At 45.0% G+C, this 20367-nt stretch overlaps 1 protein-coding gene across 1 annotated transcript in view; it reads left to right on the forward strand.

Moving 5' to 3' along the window:
- The first annotated feature begins 6273 nt into the window (after positions 1–6273).
- SMS (spermine synthase) overlaps positions 6274–20367 on the forward strand; it is a 95693-nt gene continuing 81599 nt past the window's right edge. The window contains exon 1 of the mRNA XM_074994245.1: positions 6274–6490. Within this exon, the coding sequence (XP_074850346.1) occupies positions 6436–6490 (55 nt within the window). The 5' untranslated portion in view covers positions 6274–6435. The remainder of the gene's footprint in view (positions 6491–20367) is intronic.

Genomic DNA, 20367 nt, shown 5'->3' on the forward strand with positions numbered 1-20367 from the left:
TGCATTACTATAACCATCAACCATCCCTTCTCTTTTTGCAGTCCTGTCTCATTTACTGCACGCTTAATTTCTGCAACAAATAGAGCAGGGGTCCCATAGACAATATTCTTCTTTACTGACACATCCCTGATTCACCCTCAAAGTCCTGGTTTTTCAAGTACTTGACTTTGCAAACAATGATATCTTTTTATGTATATAATATTGTTTGCATGCATAATTTAATGGGACAAATCCCTAAGACTACAGCATTCTGAATGCAGACGTAGCCTTCAAACTTAGATGAGTTGCCTAATCCTCCGCTCCCTCTAAAAATACAAAACCAAACCCACAACACTGTTAAAACACCTGACATAGAAAATTTCAGCCCATGTGGTAAAGTCTTGCTAAATTACATGGAACAACAGGATTTATAATGAGAAGTGTCAAGGAACCGTCATAGTAGGCAGTTATACCAGCCACACCTATAATTAAATTCAAAATGTTTTTAATTGTACCATATAAAATCCTCCTAAAAAGGCAATGACTGTATTTCATGTACATATATGAATGCCAAATGGAAGAGTTGTTCTGGAAAGTCATATATTTCAAGCTATAATTAGGAAAACACTTTTTACAATGTAGATGTCATCTTCAGGTCTTGTTCTTGGGCAAACTCTAGCTAGAGGTAACTTTATAGTTTGGCTTTCAATAGCAGTGAGAGCTCCCTTACCGAGTGCCCGGTTGCTTTCTAGAATCTGGGAAGAAGTAGGGTGTTTCAGCAACAGCCTCATTCCCCAGCCAGTCAGTCCTAATTCCTAGGGTTCTTTGAGATGGTGATGCTGAGCTACTAAACCAGCCCTGTACCACAGGCACTCCTCTGCCACAGCAGTTCTGTGGGGACTAGATCAAACATCTTTATGAGCCCTTTACTCTGGTGGAGCTGGTGTGAGGGGGTAGCAGCAAAACAATAACTAACTTAGAATATGTCTATATTTGCCCACAGATTGACGCTCTGGAGGTTGATCTTCCGGGGTTCAGTTTAGTGTGTCTAACAGTGACATGCTAAATCCAACATTGAGGCCACTCCCATTGACTCCTCGCAGTTGTGAGGGGCAAGGAGAGTTGATGGGAACATTTCTCCAACTGACCTTCTCTTATGGAGACAGCGCCAAAGTTCAAATCAAGGTATGTCAACTCCAGCTATGCAATTAACTTAGCTGGAGTTGTTTATCTTAATTCAAACTTCTCCCCTCGTGTACGCTTGGCTTGAGCTTATACACCTTGTGGCTCCTGCACTTCTCTCTGTTAGACAATGTTTAGTGTTGGATCCTTGATAAGATCAGTAGGTGTGTAGTTATTGTTAAATGCTGTGTTCACCTCTCGAAACTAGAAGCCAAATTCTGTCCATCTTACCCTTGCAAGTAGTCCAACTGAACGTCAGAATTAACTTGAGCCAAATTCTCCTGTAATGGGCCAATTTGGCCTGCAGTGCACAGACAACAATTGCAACAACATCATTACCACTACTCTCTGTTGGGAATCTCCCAAAGAAAAGGTAGCTTTAATCTCTGCTGAGGGCTTTAATCTCTACTTTCTCTGGCTACCCCCATTCACCTGGGCAGAATGGGCCTTCTGCGGGCCTTCTGAGGAGAGGTCATTGAGGTCTCATTGCAGCACTGCTGTCCCCTCAACCCTTCATATTGTACTTTACAGTGCTGGGCTCCTCTTATGGAGCAGGTCCAAGTGAACTAGACTCTTAACTGTGATCTGCCCCAATAGCGAGCGTAGACATGATTACAAAATTGCAAGCTGAATGCCTTCGGGCAAGAAGCAAAAATGCAGTTAAATGACTAATTGCAAACTTACCCTCTGAAAAATGTGGCTTTTATTTGAAATCCTCTGCATCACTTCTGTGATCCACCAGGGTGTAAAATTTAGGCCTTGTTCCTGCAAGAAGCTCCACATGGACAGAATGAACTACAGGGATGCCTCCCTGTAACAGGGATGGAGTTCATTCTTATCTCATTCTTGTTTGAACCCAGTTATAGTTTTGGCCTTCATATCATTTCAGAGTTTGGCTGTGCAATGTGTGAAGAAATATATCCTTTATCTGCTTTAAAACCTGTTGCCTACTAATATCAGGGGTGGCACTTGCTTCTTCTGTTGTGTTAAGGAGTACATAAACATCCTTATTCATTTTCTTGACACGATCCATGATTTTATACACCGCTATCATATCCCTCCTTAGGAATATCTTTTCCTACCATGAATAATAATAGATCCACCTTTTTAATCATTTCTTGTATGAAAGCTGTTTGTTACCCCAAGAATTTTTGTTGCCCTTCTCTGTATTTTTCCAATTATATTTTCTTCTCTTTTGAGAGTGGGTGACCAGAACTGCAAGCAGTATCCAAGCTGTGGTTGTACCATGGATTTGTATGGAAGTCTTATGATACTTTCCGTCTTATTGTCTCTCCTTTTCCTAATAATTCATAAAATTGCTAGCTTTTTTGACAGAGCTGTCTTTAGGATTTATGGGGCTCTATGCAGTACTATTAAAGTGGTGCCTCTGTGCCTGCCAGAGCTAGTGCAGGGGGGAGGAGGAGACTTTTTTTACAAATGTTATTTTATACACTTTAGCAACATACTAATGAGATGTTTCCAAAGCTAATTTTAAACTCAGGTCCTGTAGACTAACACAGGCTACACCTATACTACAAGACAAATTCAAATTTAAGGCTGTTAGCTAGATATTACCATGTGACTGTCTTTGCTGTAAATACCGTTAGCTCGATGTAGGGAGCACTAATATCGAGATTACAAAATTGCCGTTACCTGATTCAAGCTCGAATTCAGAAGTTCGATTAAAGGCCAGTGTGGAAGCACCACATCTTAAAAGCGAATTAGCCTCCAGAGGTGTCCCATGTGTAACCCACAATGCCCCTCAGTGCTGTGCTCTGGCTGCTGCTCTCCAGGTGCACAGGAATTAGGTAACTGGAAGACCGTGAATTTCAAACTGGGACCAGGAAGCCTGTGGCTGTGGTGTTATGTTTATATGAAAGCCTGAGAAATGTCTTTCCTTCTTTGTTATTAGCTCTGTGAGAGCACCTACCCATTACAAATAGCCCCAGCACGGAGTTTGTGGTTGTGTCTCTACACTTGGTGTTTTTTTCTGCAGTGCCTGGTGCCAGCTACTGCCCTGCCACACCACGTAGCAACAAGGCTGTTGTGGGGTCGTGCTTCCATAAGAGGCCAAGAAGCTTCTTCTGAGCAGTTTACATTTGTGCGTGCCCCCTCCCTACAGGCGCCACACAGTCAGGATCTTTCCTGTGCTCAGTCACATCATGTGGGTAGCCCCCAACCCAATAAAAGGATGTACCTGACATTCAGTGCTGACCATGCTGCCAGGCAGCACATGTCCTGGGGCTTGAGTTCTGCCACCTTTTTTCTAGGAGAAAAAGCACTGGCTACAATCTTTTTAAATAGTACAGCTGTCTGGTTCCATTTTGGTTTAGGTGAAGGCCAAAAGTTTCCCTAGGTCCTAGCAAACCTCTATCCCTCCTCCTCCTATCACTGTTTCATGCAATGAGACCTTACAGAAACAGTTAAACCTGCAGAACCACATGTGAAATTGGAGCACTTCAGAGAATGTTGTCTTGAAGGTCCTGGAATTTAATCTCTTACCTAGTAACCTAAAATTGACCTCCAGAACCTCTCTTCTACATGAACTACCACAATCATTCTTCTGTGGCTCAGCCCTCTGGCCAAATCAGCTAATCATTTACTCTCCCTCTGCGGTAACTAAAAGTCCAACTTAAAGTTCAAAATGTTCAGACTTCTGTTCATCCCAAATGACCTATGCATCCTAAGCACCTGCATCCCCTATCCACTTCCAGGAAGTTAAGCAGCAACTCTGGAGGTGTGGGGCAGTTGCTGTGCTCAAGGTGGTGGGGGCAGGAGCTGTAGAAGTAATAAACAGACAGGGAAATTGGTGGGGGAACCAGTGGAAGGGGAAGTGGTTTACCCTGCCAGAGCTGTGGGCAGGGGGGTGGAGCAGGGGGTAGGCAAGTGGGGCCGCAGGTGCTGGATGGTGGAGCAGAGGGTGAAGTGACTGGGGACATCAGAGTCATGGGGGCAGTCAGAGTAGTGGGTGCAGGGCTGAGGAAATTCAGCTGCTGGGGCTGGGAGCTGGAGTGGAGGGCTCAATGATTGAGCTGGGAGGTGGAGCTGGAGGTGGAGCTGGACCACTCTGGGTCAGGGAAGCAGAGTGGGGGGCTCAGGGCTCAGCTGATTGGGTTGCTGGGGCTGGGAGGCACAGCAGAGGCTGGGGATTGGGGCTACATGAGGCAGCACTGTCCTCCATCCATTCTAGGCACACACAGGTACAGTGTCCCAAATTTAGTGGTGTTCCATGCAACTGTGTACTCCTGTGTGCCTGGGGAGCACACTAATGGCAAACGCTTGAGAAATCTTCTACTTTTGGGGCTCAATAGAGCCGCTCTTGAGCAGCTTCTTCCCACACAGGGTTTGTCACTTCCAGATTCCCTTTGTCAGGACTCTAATTTATCTCTGATGTTCTCCATGTCTAATTCATTGCTCTTCCCTTTGGAACTGAGCCACCTTATGCGCTGTGGGTGATTTTGACTACCTCAGATTCAAATCTCCCTTTGTTTCTTTTTTCAAGATCCTCCTTTCTCTACTCACTTCCACTCGTATTTGCATAGTGCTCACCCTGCTTCACCACCACAGCCAGGTTGGTCTTTTTAATTAAGCCCCCTTACAATTTGTGAGTCTACTAATGAACCCTAATGTTGCCAGCTCATCTGCATCTGCCAAAATGAGCTGTGATTACTTGTGGTTATAAAGCAAATTTGCAGAGTGCTAGATAAAAATTGGTATCCATATCTGCAAAAATAAGATGTGGATATCTGTACCCATGCAGATATGAATATTTATATCTGTAAAAATGTGCTGCAGATACAAAGCAGATATCCATGGATTTGCAGGGCTTTAATAGTAAAGTTAGGGAGAGCTGCGAAAGGGTGGGCAGAGCTTTTCTCAAAGGATGAACTAGTCCATGACACATGCCTTACTGGTCTGATTGCATGTTCCAGTGGAGTTAGTGGTAAAGAAGATGCCACAAAATGATACATTCCTGGATGTCACACCATCCAGAGCTGGTTGAACTAACATTTTTACTACAACCTGTTGTTTATATATTGCCTCTTTCATTCACTGTTGGGGCATGCAGCATCATCTCGCAATTCTCATTATATTCAAACAGTTTATGTTTCTTTACAACAGCCTTTCTTAAATATTTTGAAGGAGATTTTGAAAGACCCTGCCTGCTGCTGGGTTGGGAGCACACGGGACAGTCTGGGGTACTTCTATGGAAGGAGAGGGGTATTTCTGATTTTGTTGAGCATCTGATGAAGTGAGTCTGTGCTCACGAAAGCTCATGCTCAAAACTTTTCTGTTAGTCTATAAGATGCCACAGGACCCTTCATTGCTGTTACAGATCCAGACTAACACGGCTACCCCTCCGATATCTGATTTTGTTGTAGCTCCCAAGGGCGGGGAGGAGGGGCAGAGAGAGAGCAAGAGTGTTATCCAACCACAACTGAAGGTTCAGCAAGGAACCAACTCTAAAATCCATCCTGTCCCAGAGAGAGGCTCGGGGCAGTATGGGAAGGAAATAAAAATATATTACGTCTTTGTGTTGCACTTGCAGCTGGAAGCCAGTCCCAGGCTAGGCACTGAGGAAACCCAAACACAAAGATCGCCATAGGTTCTTCCCCTAACCCCGGCATGGTGTCCCCGCTGGGGTTGGCTGACAGCAGATGGCTCACTCAGTAATTTCCTGTGGCACCTTATAGCCTAAGCTATTTTGGAGCACAAGCTTTCGTGGGCAAAGACCCGCTTTGTCAGATGCATGACGAATTTCCCTGTTCCGTTTTGGGCCTGTCACTGGCTGCTGGCTGGAGGCGGGATCGGGGCTAGCTGGACCATTGGTCTGACCCACTCCGGCTGTTCTCAGGATCCCGGCCTAAGGGCCCCCCCCATACGCAGGAGCTCACCCTTCCTCTCCCCTAGCGCGGGTGCAAGGCTGGGGCCGCCAACTGAGCAGGCGGGTTGTGGGAGGGCAGCGAGGCCCGCCTTTGTGTGCCGTTTGGTTACTGCCCCGTCTCTGTGGGTGGCGGGAAGGGGGGAGGCGCCCCCCAGTCCCCTCCCTTTAGCCTCTGTCCCTCGCGGAAACACAGCCTTTCTCGCCTCCCTACCTCCCCCGCGGGGTGGGCGGTGCTGGCGGGTCCCGCCCCCGGGCTCCGCAGCCGCCCGGCCGGCGCACACGCTGCGCCGCAGCAGCCCCGCACACACACACACACACACTCCGGCAGTGGCACTCGCAGTGCAGCAGCGGCCGCCGCCACCAGGCATGGCACAGGGCTCCGCCTCGCCATGGCAGCAGCAGCAGCGCGGCACAGCACCCTGGACTTCCTGCTCAGCGCCCCAGGTGACCGCCCCGGCTCGCGGCGCTCCCCACTTGCTACCAATCCCCCCTCCAGCTGCAGCTGCTCCTCCTCTGGCCGGCTCCACAGCGGGCGGGGGCAGCCGACTCTGGGCCCGCTCCTTGCTGCAGGCCCTCGCGTGGCTGCTGCCGCCACCGCGCGCTGCCCGGCTCCTTGGAGCTCGCCCCCCGCTTGCACCCCGCTCCTGCCGGGCACGCGGCCTAGCCCCCCCCCCCGCTCCTTGCGGGCACGCGGCTGCCCTTCCACGCCTAGGTTGCCCCCAGCCCGGCTCCGAGCTCCCTTCCCCCCAACCTGCACGTCTCTCCCCTCCCGTCGTAGGGGCCGTCTGTGGTCCCCCCACCCCCGGCGTGCAGCTCCCCCAGGCCTTCACTGACGCAGCTGCCTTCTCCCTTCAGGAATGCTGGTTCCCCCTCCCCGGCGCCTCCCCGTACGTGCAGCGCGCCCCCGCCTCTCGCCGAGCATGCAGATGCATCAGCCGCTCCCCTCGTGGCTCGCCCTGCAGCCCCGGGCCCGGCCCTCCCGCCCCGCACCATTCAGCCCCCCGCCAGCCGGGGGTGGGGGAATGCAAAGTCCGCCGCGCATGGGCGGGCAGCCTAGCAACGCGCCTCGCTGCGCCTGCCTGGAGCGCTCCTCGCGAGGGTGAATGCAAGCGAGCGGCTGCAAAGCGTGTGCCGGGGGGAGGGGGGGATGCTGCTGGGGTTGCGCTGTTCTTCGCCGCGTGCGCGACCTTGCGCTGTCCCCTGGCCGGGTGACTTTCCCTTGGCGAGCGGCTTTGTGTTTTTCCGCACGTATCCGGGTGGGAGCCGAGGGAGCTCAGGGTGGATCCTTCTTGGGGCAAGGGACCGGACTCGAGGACCTCTTTGGGTCCCTTCCAGCGCTGTGATTCTATGGGGCAGGATACTGTTTGGCCTAATGTGGAAATGAAGCCAGGCGAGATGAAGTATTCATGTGGGGCGAGATGGGGCGGGTACAATAATATGATTTGAGGAACAGAAACAAGGAAGGACTGGGATTGTTGGAGAACTGGGCTGGAAATGTGCATTGCCTGTCTCTTGCAAATGACACTGGTAGCTAAGCTGGCACAGAAAGGAAGAGCCACAAGTGTTTTGTTTTGAATGGTTTCCCCCTTTGTTAATGCTTCTAGAGGAAGGGAGTTGGTGAGGGGGTGTGCATGCCTGGCTTCTGTGCTGGGCTTTGGCATGACGACTTCAGTCAGTGGGGTTTAGATATATACTTGAAAAATAGAGGCTGGAGGGGGAATGCTTGTAGACTTTCTAATCACGGGTATATGAGGTTTTCGGAGATTGCCTTGGGGGGGAGATATGAAAATGGAATGTCCTGAAAATTGGATCTGTAGCATTTTATTATGTAATCTGTCATGACAGGTCACCAAAATGCTTAAAGTAGCATTTTAATCTTATTTAAAATGAGGTAATGGGAAATGACCTGCTGACTTTTATTTTTCCTGGTTGGTCAACACAAAGTAGAGGCTCACATATCCAATATGATTTATTCTAAATTTATAAATTATTCCAGCATTTCTTATCAGCTGATGGGGGCGTGCAGAATTTTGGGCAATAACTAGTGATAAAAGTGAGCTGGGGATCAGATTTAAGAACTGACTGTAGCTGTGGACTGATCAGTTGTGGGATGGTGAAGCAGAAGCAGCAGGTTCCAGGCAAAGGTCATTAAAAGTATTAACTTTATTTGGTATGTGAGGTGGGTGATACATTTTGCCTTTGGAGAGCGCTGAATACAACCAAAGAGGGTGGAATTAAACTACTAGATTTGGAACGAGATAAGTAAACTCTTGATTGTCTTGCCTGCTTATTAATTACTCTGACGATACGTTTTTTCAAAGTAGTTATTTTCTAATTGAGCCCTTTTTCCAGGTTTTTTGTGTTGGGGACAGGCATTCCCCTGTGTTAATTCATTTTTGGAGCTCTGTTTAGTTGAAGAAACAGATTTCAGAAGCTTCATTGAACTCGATAGCACTTTTGAAATTGCAGGGTGATCTTTTTCGGTGAACCAGCAGGAGCCGAAAAGATATCACAGATAAGAAAATTGTAAAAGTTTGTATGCTTTAAAAATGTATTCTGTCCTTAATACTTTATCCTCCCTGTCCTCTTAGTTAATGGACACAGTGTGTTTGCTGCTTAAAAAATAAGGCTTAAAAATCCTACTTTCCTGTTTGTTTTTACAACACTTTTCTCTTGCTAGTTAGTGTGCGTGAAGGCCTCATCTTTAACAACAAAAGGGGAAGCCAGCTAAACAGGGAAGTGTGTTGTCCAATATATAAATAAAGAACCACTTTTTCTTCTGTTGTTGTTCTTGGACATTTTCTTTAAACAACCTTATGTGAATGGTCTTTAAAGAGAAATCCTTTCCCAAGATGATAATGTCATCAAGTTAATTTTTTTTATATTTGTTTCACTTCTATTATATTTATGACCCAAAACCAAAGAATGGTATGATTTCTGTAACAAAATGAAAAACTGCTTATAATTGGGATGGACTTCTGCCCCTTGAAACATCACCTTGTGAGCTGAACCTGTCTTTTCTGCCAACCTGGACCGCCTTTAACCCTATCTTGCTGAGCCAGGCTCTTAAACCTCCTCCAGAGCGCGCACGAGCAGGATCATACCCCATTACAGAATGATGCAGACCCTATGATCAGCTCTGGGAAGATTCCTTTTAAAGGGTTTGCCACAGCACACAGCAGTTCACATTCCTTGTAGAGAAACCCCCAAATTATAAAAAATTCACTCCCTCCCATAGTATGGAGGAAGGTATGCACAAGTTCCTCCTCCCCCCAGTTAGAATTTACATAAGTTGGGTTATAATATAAGTTCATTAACTAAGAAAGATGTATTTTTAAGTGGTTGAAGGGATAGCAAATAGAACAAAGCAGATTACTAAGAAAATGAAGCAAATCACACAGACTAAACTTGATTCATTGAAAAAATGGTTACAAATAATTCTGCATCCTAGATATTGTTTTCGATAGATTAGGTAGATATTGTTTTAAGTAGATTCCTTCACAAGCCAAGCATCCAGCAGTTCCTATTACACCTCAGTCTTAATCCTTTTGTTTCCAGATATTTTCCAGTATCTCCTTGGGTGGGGGAGATGGAGGAGGTGCAAACTGAAGAACTTGATTGTTTTCCTCCTACCTCATGTAGGATTTCCAGGGAACAAGGAGAGAATCCTTTGTTTAATTCTCCCACTTCCCATTGAAAAAGTTCAGCGCCCCCAGATGGGCTGTGAAGGTTACTAATGAGGCGCTGAAATGCATGTTCAGCACCTCATTAGCATGCCGCCAGCCACGGGTCTTCGAAATTGCCGCTTTTTGCTGTGGTGCGGCTCGTCCAGACGGCGGGGGGGGTCCTTTTTGAAAGGACCCCAGGAACTTCGAAATCCCCTTATTCCTATCCGCTGACAAAAGCGAAAAGCGGCAATTTCAAAGAGCCGTGCCTGGCAGCATGCTAATGAGGCATTGAATATACATTTCAGCGCTTCAATAGTAATCTTCGAAATGGTCATTTGGGCTAGTGTAGACCTGGTCATGAAGTTTAGTATCACGACAGTCACCTGGCTCTATAGTATCGTGGCATCCAGGAGTCAGTGTCAGTACGAGTGTCTTGTGGGAAAGACAAGTCTTTTCACTGACCGTTGTCCTCCCTGAAGTGCCATCGGCCTAGTCTGACTTTTCCAGCGCTAGCTGTGGGCGTCACCCAAAGTAGCGTAATTGCAATGCAGATACACAGTCAGTATTCCGAACTTCTGATTTAACAAAAAAGATACACACGTAAACTAGATCTACGCTAGAGAGTTTTGTCGACTAAATGCCGGCACATAGAGCCTCCACACTAAAAATGCGTTCTATCAAGAGTACGTGGCACTTTTGCTCACAGCCTTCTGCCGCTCCCCCAAGAGGCAGAATGTCTTTCTTGACAAAAAAGCTGTGTGGATGCTCTGGGGGCCCTCTGTTGACAGTCCGGACTTGCGGGTCACCAGGCAGCCCTGGCTGCTGTGCGTCTAGTTGGCTGTTCTGTTGAGAGAGTGGTGGGGAGGTCTCTCTGTTGACAGAGTGGATCGCTTTTTCAGTCCGCTTTGCAGTCTTGCCATAATCTGTCGACAAATGTTTTGTCAGAGGATATCTTCTGTTGATGGATCACTGTAGTGTAGACATAGCCATAGAAATAGGATAGTTATACCCAGTAAATGATAACCTTTCCAGTGATAGCTTACCTGAGTTACCTTGAATAAAGCATATCTTCGGCCATATTTGTACCAGAAGCACCTTTTCATTAAGAACATGGAGTGTAATATAATAATCTATTGCAATAAGTTTTAGATATAAAGGCTGAATAAAAGGTCATTAACTTGTTTGGTTTTGTACATTACTTGGGCAATAAGCAACTCCTCTGCGGTGAACTCTCCCAGGGCAAAAGGAATCAAGGTAGGCCTCGCAAGAGGTATAAAGACTACATGAAGGCCAACACTGCTCATGCTGGTTTAAAACCAGATCAGCTAGAGCAGCATGCAAAAGACCAAACAGGCTGGCGTGCTCTTGTACGACATGCGTATGACAACTTTGAAGAGCAGCGACGCGTACGCGTATTGGTGCTCATGAGAGGAAGAAAGCAATAGCAGCAGCCGCACCAACAGAGCCAGGACAATTCCCTTGCCCCCACTGTGGAAGCTCATGCCGTTCAGAGCTTGGACTCGTCAGCCACATGCGAGTCCACAATCGATGAGCCTGTGCAAGCTCAAGACATCATCGTTGGACAGACACAACGGACTACCTACATGAGTATATTTACACAGCAAGCTTGCATTATGGGGCTAAAAATAGCAGTGTAGACATTCCTGTCTCAGAGTGCTGTCCTGAATCAGTTGACTGGGGCTTGGAGATAACTGTTTTGAATTGGTTATTTTGCTCTGTAGACTTACCTTGTGGCTACAGTTGCACTACAGTGCCCTGATGGCAGAAGTCCCTGTCCGAAGAGATTTCCCAACATAACTTCTATTGACAGAGTGTGGCCATGCACAAAATCCAATCAGGAGAGCGCTCCACTGTGTCAGCAGAGCAGCTGGACTGCCCGGCTGCTCTCTGGACACAACAGGCACCCCAAAGCACAGCAGACAGGGCTGCCCAGTGTTGTGGATGCCCTGTCTGTTGAAAGAAGCCGCCCCCCGCCCAAGCATCCACACAGCCTTTTTTTTTTTTTTTTTCCCTTGAAATGTTGTGCCTCATGGCTGAGAGAAAGAACTCTGCTGGCAAAAGTGCTGAGCTTTGTCAAGATACTGTCGACAAATCCCATTTTGTGTGCACACTCCATCAGTCTTGTCAATGAAACCAGGTTTTGCCTGCAAAACTCGCTAATGTAACCATAGCCTATGAGTTCTTCAAATCCCTCCTGAGATCTTGTGATGCTTTCTTGGACTGCAATCACCTTATCATCTCCCTGCTTCAGTGAGAGAGACTTGCTGGTGCACAGCTGGGTCTTGCTTCCTGTCACACCAGTCTGTTAGGTACCCAAATAAGCTCTAGTCCTTTACTTGGACAGCTTAACTTAAGGTGCGTGCCAGGTCTTAACCCTGGTCCTCTATTACTGGACACTCTCAGAAATTACAAAGTTTGCAGTTTTTGAGGAGACCTTGTACAAACAAGCCTGTTTGGCTCAGCTGAGGCTTCAAATTCAGTTTAGTATTACTGAGACGTGTATAACAAGCTAGAATAAATTTATTAAAGATTCAAGTGATTCAGAGTAAGGATAGTGTTTTGCAAATAAAATAGAAGTGTTACATGCTTCTAAGAGAGTAAACAACTTTAGCAGGCTATAATGATTTGTCTCTTGTTTGTAACCCTCAGAATCCTTCTGAAAAGCTTGTTGACTTTTCAATTAAATCAGGATACCGACTTCTTTTTAAAAAAAAAAAAAAAAAAAAAAAAAAAGAAAAAATCTCCCTCCATGAAGGGTGTACTGCAGTGAAATGAATAAAGAAATATTTTCCTCCTTGTATCTCCCAAGTTCATTTTGTTTCCAGACTCAGGATGACGACCTGGGATTCAGATCATCCTCCCCCCGACACCCTTGGTTTCACAGCTCTCCATCAACTTGTTTTTGCATATGAAGTCAACAGGAAATGGAACTTCTTTTGTGTTTGTTCCACAATGCTGGAGCTTCCTTTGTGTTTGTTCCACAATACTTAATTTACATGAGAGGCAACTATTCCCCTTGCAGTCAGAGGGAGAACCTCTTTCTTTTGAGCCTTGTATCAGTATGTACCCAGAATTCCCCATAGTATGTTCATACATACATTTCACAATTATATTAATGACCAGCATATCACTGGCTTTCAGTTGATCTCTTACAACGCCTTTATAAAACAAAAAAGCAATCCTTTAAAGAAAGTAGCACTTTAAGGGCTAACCGTATAATTTATTAGGTGATAGGCTTTCATGGGACAGACCCACTTCTGCAGATCTGGAAAATTCTGATAAATGATAACTGAGGTGAAGAGAATTTAACAGAAAGAAAGAAAAAATGAAATACAACCTGACTAATCAGCTGGATAGGACGGGGGTCAGAAAAAGAGTTTCTGCAAGTGTCTATTAAGTGAGCTGCTATGCTCCTTATTTACACGAGTATAACCCCATTGTGGGTGGCAAGCGAATGGCAATCATTGTGTTCCAAGTACAAAAAGTATTGGATGACAGCTCCCTTTTCTGCTATGTTGACATTGCACTAAAAAGAATACAAGAAATCAATAAAACTTATTTTGTTTTAAATCAAGTGTAATTCTGGATAGATTCGTGTTGCAGATATGCTGAATGAAGTGCCTTTTTAGACATTTACGTTGTGAAAAATGATTAGTGCTTTAAGGCAGGCGGATACAAATCAGTTAATAACAGATATTGTGTTTATAAAAATAAACCTGTCATATTAACTTGAAATAATGACAACTGATGTTAATGTTACATTTAGTACAATCTTTTAATCATTTCTGTAAATACTCTTTGGATGTTGAAGACAGGAAAAGTACTTTCAGTTACTGTGGGGCAGAAAATCTTTTGCCTTACTTTAGTTTCAAGATTAGCTAGCAGGTGCAGAGAATATTTTCTTAATTGGGACTAGTTCATTCAAAGTTGAGAAGATGACGGGAGAATTAGGCTTTCCCACTCTAAGTTCTAAGAAGTCTAAAAATAAAAAACAGGTGGGGGAAGAGGAGGAGAGCAACTACTTGGAACAATGTCAAGTACATGGATGGCAAAGTATTTAAAGATATTTAGGAGTTTGAAGATGCACATAGGCACTTTGGAATGTCCTGCTACACACCTGTTCATGTGTTTAGAATATATTTGAATATTTGGGATATGGTGATCAGAAACAATCAGTTCAATTCCCTAATGACAGAAATAGTTCATGTTTAATAAAATCAGTTACAAATGCAAACCACATTTGATACATGTATCCACCACACATGAGTTTTAACGTTTGTAAATTTAATTAAATTCCAAATTTCCATTCAAATGCAATTTGACACGTTTGTCAAGTAAAAAGAAAATCATCTAGTAAAGGGTTTCACAAATTTTATATAGTTGGGACCTGGTTTTTCCAGTACCCCTTTTGTTTTGTATCCCAAAAATACAATTGCATATTAAAAATAATTAAAAATGAATACATTTTCACTGTTTATTCACAATAATAGTACATAGTGATCATTTGTGTATATTCTAAGGACTGGTATTATTTTATTTTATTTTTTTTCCCCAAGAACTGGCACTGGGCCGCAGACCACACTTTGTGAAACACTGATCTAGTAAACAGAAGATGATGTATGATGATTTGTGAGGCAGCTCACTGCTACCTGTCCTTAGTGTAAAAGAGTCTTATCTGTAGCTGCTGTGGATCAACAGCCTCTTGACAGCACAAACACGCGTTCCAGGCTTCTTCAGTCCTCATATTCATGTACAGCTAGTGATATACACACGTATTGAGCTCAGTGCATCAGAGTGACCACTGCTGTGTTCAGTCATGTAGCCACTGGACACTCTCACAGTTGTCAGATGTGGTATTCATAAAGGAACAATCCATGTCACGTAAATTTTAACTCAGGATCATGATTTTGTTTAACATCACAGTTAGAGGCACATGTATAGTGAAAATAAGAATAAATTTATTATCAAAGATTTAAAAAATAGGCAAACTATTGTTTAAGGTGCTACAGGACTTCTTTTTGTTCTTATAGACTAACAGATATTTTGGAGCATAAGCTTTCGTGGGCAAAGTCCCGCTTCATCCATTGGTTAAGAAATGCCTTCCTATAAAACAAAGTTATTAGATGCTTTCTGGAAGTTAAACTTAACTAAAAGGTTAATCTCCTATCAAAAGAAGCTTACCTCAAGCAAAGTCTTCTGCATTATTTTTAGTCGAGGTTGGCTGAGACCCCCGTTTTCATGACTGCAAACACACTGTTTCTTAGGTGCAGGATACCAGGTTATGTTTGTTGTTTTTACTCCTAAATGGGATAATGTTCCATGGCTTGTTTTCCTGCATGCTCCTTTCCTGTGGACTGCACATCTTCTTTGTTAGCATTGGGTTTTGCATGCAAGTTGTCAACCTTTGTGTTAGCTAACAATGCTTAAGGTATACCCACACAGACAGATGCATGTTTCTTACTTCCTGTCTGGAAAAATTGGTCTTGTGTGTGTCACCTATGTACTTTTACCTTACATGCTTACAAACGTAAACTTGTGGTACAGATATGTAATTCCTTGCATAGTACATGTACATGTTTTTCATAATGATATTAATGATCTGTGTGATACTGGCTTTGGTGAACTAGAATATGTCCACCAGCTTTTGAGGCTTGTGTAATTCCTCTCAACATCCATTTCAGTTTTGTCTAAGAGGTTCTTGGGTCACAAGCATATTACAAAAGTAATAGAAAATCTCAATAAATGTATACTTAAATTTTATAACTATTTAAATGAGTTTAGCTAGTGTATCCTTTTGGATAACAAAAAAGTACTGCCTTTTGGTATTCGGTTGCATATTCGTGTGTTTCCGTCATTATATCAGCATTTCCCAAGCAAAATACAACTGCAGGGTGAGATTAAAATTGAAGTGCTTTAAATCACTGTTAAAATCAGCAAGCAGGAAAGATTGTTTTAATCACGGATTTTAATCAATTAATCCAGGGTTTAAATAATTATGTAACACTATAGTAAAGTGGGAGAAGTGTCCCATTTGCCATTGGTGAATTGTTTTTATATTACCTTACCCTTAGGTACCCTGTATCTTAAAAAAGGAGTTAAGTTAATGGTGGGTAACCTGCAGCTCGCAGACTTCCTCCCTGACAGCCCCCCTAACTTCTGTGTACTTCTCATGTATTGGGACATCAGAGCTCCGCACTTCTTAGTCCCAGCCCCTCCCTCCCAGCACGTTCGAAGTTTTGCAGTCTGTCCGTGCTTTTCACACCCCTGCCGCAGTTAGAATTCCGCGAATCAGCTGTTATGGCTTTTCAAACTCTGGGAAGGAAGTGAAGGAATGGGAGCAGAGCGTCAATGAGGCAGTTTGTGGTGTTCCAAAAGTGTTGAGGGAGGGAGAGGGGGAATAGAAAGTGAGGGGCTCCATTGCCCCACTGTGTGAATGGCACATGGGGGAGAGAGGCAGACAGGGTCAGTGGGCTGCAGGTGGGAGCCCAGTGGGTCGTGGGCTGCTGCAGCCCATTCACTCTTCTTGGTTGTCTGTTGCTGAACTGGAGCAATCTGTGAGCCCAGGAAACATATTGCCTTGGCTGGCATTTGAATAGTTACTGTCTGAGCCATAAGGTCTAGTACACCTTTTTAATGAAAGGCTAGATTCTGTAGAAATTCCTGGCTTAAGACCTCGCATGTGTCGGGTGAAGAGTCTACTTTACTTTACCAGCTTACCATTACGGAATAGTTTTTGCATTGTAGTGTGGTGTGTCGGATCCCTGCCCTACTTCATATGCAAACTGTTGCTGAAACAAAAACAGTTGGTTATTCTAATTACAGTCACTTGTGTGGCCATACAACCCTGTCGTTATATCTGTCAGTATCATACTTCTTTGAAAATCTTTTTTAAATTTTGTACCCTTTTGTTTTGTTACACATAAGAGTTCTGTGTGTGAGCACTGTTTATGAAAGAAGTGGTATATCATCATGGTGCCACTCTCCCCTTCTGTTCTCTTACAAGAAGTACACCTTTTGTGGATCAGCATTCCAAATTCTGAGAGGCATGATTAGCGTCTAAAGCCTCCTTTTCCTCCTGGGAAAGGTTGTTTTGGGACTCATCCTAGCTTAATTGGAAAACATTCTTTGATTAGTTGGAAATAGCTCCTAAAATTGTCCCAGTTCTCCAGCAGTGCTGAAGGGATAAAAAAGTTACTTGGCTAAACCCAGCAAAACCATGAAATACGTAACACAATAAGAAACAGCTTGTGTTTTTGTGTTTTAATTGCATGAGGGCAGTTGTTAAGTAGGAGGAGTCAAAAATAGCAGAGATGGAGTGGAGCCATTGAATTCCAGTGAGCAAGGAATATTACTTACGCTGAGAGCAAGCCAGGAAAAGTACTTCTATTATTGAGGAAATGTAGTTAGACTCCATGAGTCAAGTGACTGCTTTCCAGATCAATTTATCATACATGAGAAGTGAGGCTGATGAATGTTTATGCAATTAAAAATGAAAGCATATACTGAAGTATGACTTTTGTGCTTGAAACTGTAATAAGTGGCCCTACACTCCTAACTAGCATAAATCTCAACCACCCCAAAAGTATTTTAAATCTAGCTTTGCTAGCTTCTTAACTAGCTGTAGAATAGGCAGACTTTATATAGGGATGAACTTGCAGGCTTTATATAGGGAGCTTGCAAACAGGAGAGAGTTTGGAGAAGGGTGCTCTCCAAGTGAAGGAGGAGCAATTCACAGGATCTTGGGACCACATGCTGAGGGTGGCAGTTAGGATTTGAAATCCAGAACTCTCTGCTCATTGGCTGAGCTGTATCCGAGGGTGGGGCTACTAGTTGGGAAGGCTAGAGCTATATAATGCCTGCAAGCAGGTGACCATGGGAGCTTGCAAACAGGGTGATTGCAAACAGGAGGGAGTTTTGAGAGGGGAACTTGAGAGGAGGGTGCTAGTTACTTTTTGGCACTTTAAAACTTTTACGTTAAAAACTACACTCATCCCTCGTTAAACGAGTACTTGACTTAGGAGTACTTGTTAAAACGAGGGACACACATACCTACCTTTTGCTCACTGGATGAGTGAACTCCCCCCCACTAATACGAGCCTTACCCCCCACCCCGCAGACCCAGCTTGCTGCAGCCTGACACCCCGCAGACCCAAGCCACCCGCAGCCTTACCCCCCCACCAGACCCACAGACCCAACCCACCGCAGCCTGAACCTCCATGCCTGCCCCAATGACCCAACCTGCTGCAGACTTAACACCCCCGCCCCATCTGCTCTACAGACCCAAACTACCGCCAGGTTTTAACTCTCCCTCCCGCTCATGGCCCCAAGGCCCCCCAGCCTTTAACCCTCTCCAACCAGACAACCCAAGGTTTATTTACCTTTCAAAAGCAGCACCACATGATGCCACTCCTTTGCCAAACTAGGAGCACTTGGAACCAATCACAGACTTTTACGTGTATTTTAATGGGAATTTAGTGTCTCTGAGAAGTTTTCGCCTGCAAGCAGAAAGTTGGAAACCAATTGCACTTGTATAGCGAGGGATGAGTGTATATCACAAACTCATGAAGGCCATAGGTGACAGGCCTGTTCTTTGTTATAGACAACCTCCCAACCTTGTGAGGATTCTCATTAGCAACCACAGACAATAACACTAATCCTGGAACTTTTCCTTGCAACAAGTCCCGTTGCCAGCTTTGTCCCCATATCTATTCTGGAGATACCATTACTGGACCTAACCATGTTAATTACAGAATCACGGGCACATCCTCCTGTTCCTCAACTAACATCATATATGCCCTCATGTGCCAACAATGCCCACCCACCATGTATATAGGACAAACTGCAAACTCTTTTTGACAGAGAATGAATGGCTATAGAACAGACATCAAAAGTCTCCAAATACACAAACCTGTCAGCCAGCACTTTAAATGGAGTGGGCCATTCTGTTAAAAACCTGAGAGTTTGTGTTTTGCGGAAAAGGGACTTTAACAACCATCTTCAGAGAGAGTGCTCAGAACTACCATTGATATTCAAATTCGACACATTAACATGTGGTTTGAACAGGGACAGCAGTTACCTGACCCATTATAAGGACTCTTTTTTACATTGATGTTTGACCTAACTCTTACCTTTGTCACCACACACCCCATCTCTCTGTTCTTCTGATTTGCCAGCCTTGATAACAGTTTTTGGATGTCTGTGCTTTATATATTGAGTCTGCTCTGGTATGGCTATGATCTGAAGAAGTGAGTCTGTCCCACAAGCTCATCACCTAATAAATTATGTTGTTAGTCTTTAAAGTGCTACATGACTGCTTTTTTGTTTTGATAGGATGCCAACTAACACGGCTACCTCTCAGTATATCTCAAAGTGCTGCATTTACATAATAACCCCACATATAATCTAATTATCCGTGGAAAATACAGTCAGAAGCCCAGCAGCAGAGTGGGGGTGATCCTGTGTATTGCCTCCAGTGGAGCATGTATGATTGCCTACCACATTGTCAGGTGGCTTGCGTGTGCATTCGGTGCAAGGAGCACCTGGCCCTCAGAGACCAACTGCAGGCTTTGGAGGCCAGGGTGGCTGAACTGGAGGAGATAAGGGAGGCAGAGGGTTGTTCGATGAGGTTTTCCAAGACAACCTGGAATTGTCCCACATCCAGTCAGAAAGCCCCTGTGCTGTTGAGGAGGAGGAAATGCTCAGGGTAGGAGAGCAGTCAGTGGAAGCTGAGGGAAACCATACCATAGCAGGGACCCCCCTTCCAGATGAGGATGTAGTATCCTTTCGCATGGAGGATGCCTCTCTGGAGGAGGGTACTCCAGTCAGTAGGAAAAGGCGGGTGTTAGTAATGGGTGATTCAGTCATTAGAAACATAGATAGCTGGGTGTGTGTTGATTGGGAAAACCTCATGGTGACTTGCGTGCCTGGTGCAAAGGTTGTGGATCTCTTAAGGCATGTAGATAGACTTATGTGTAGTGCTGGGGAGGAGCTGGTGGTCGTGGTACATGTTAGTACCAATGACAGGGAAGGGTAGGAGAGATGTCCTGGAAGTCAAGTTTAGGTTACTAGGAAAGAGACTGAATTCCAGGATCTCTATGGTGGTATTCTCAGAAATGCTTCCAGTTCCACGCACAGGGCCATGTAAGCAGGCAGAAATTCAAAGTCTCAATGTGTGGATGACACAATGGTGTAGGGAGGAGGGGTTTAGGTTTATTAGGAGCTGAGGAAACTACAATAATCCCTCAAAATGCACGATTTCAAGTTTTGCTTAACTCTCATTAACCCAAAATCCTGCTCCCCTTGGCCCTGGCTCAATCCCTTGCGGCCTCTGTTCAGTGTCCCCCGCCCTGGTTCAGTCCCCCCTGTGCAGGTCTGACTCAGCTCCACCCCCTTGCCCTCACTGCAGCCCTAACCCACCCTAGGCTTAAATCCCTCCCTCCCCAACCCCAGGACTTACCTTTCAAAAGGAGCTTCAGGGGCTGCTGCTGCTGCTTCCCCAGCTGCAGAATGCGTGTTCTGCTGGGGAAGAATCCGCCCTGCAACTTATGTGAAATTTGAGTAACGTGAGCCTATGTGAGAACACAACCCTTGCATAACTTGAGGGACTACTGTATTGGGATGGGGGAGCCTATA

The sequence above is a fragment of the Carettochelys insculpta genome, chromosome 1 (genome assembly GCF_033958435.1).
Source record: "Carettochelys insculpta isolate YL-2023 chromosome 1, ASM3395843v1, whole genome shotgun sequence".
Classification (NCBI taxonomy): Eukaryota; Metazoa; Chordata; order Testudines; family Carettochelyidae; genus Carettochelys; species Carettochelys insculpta.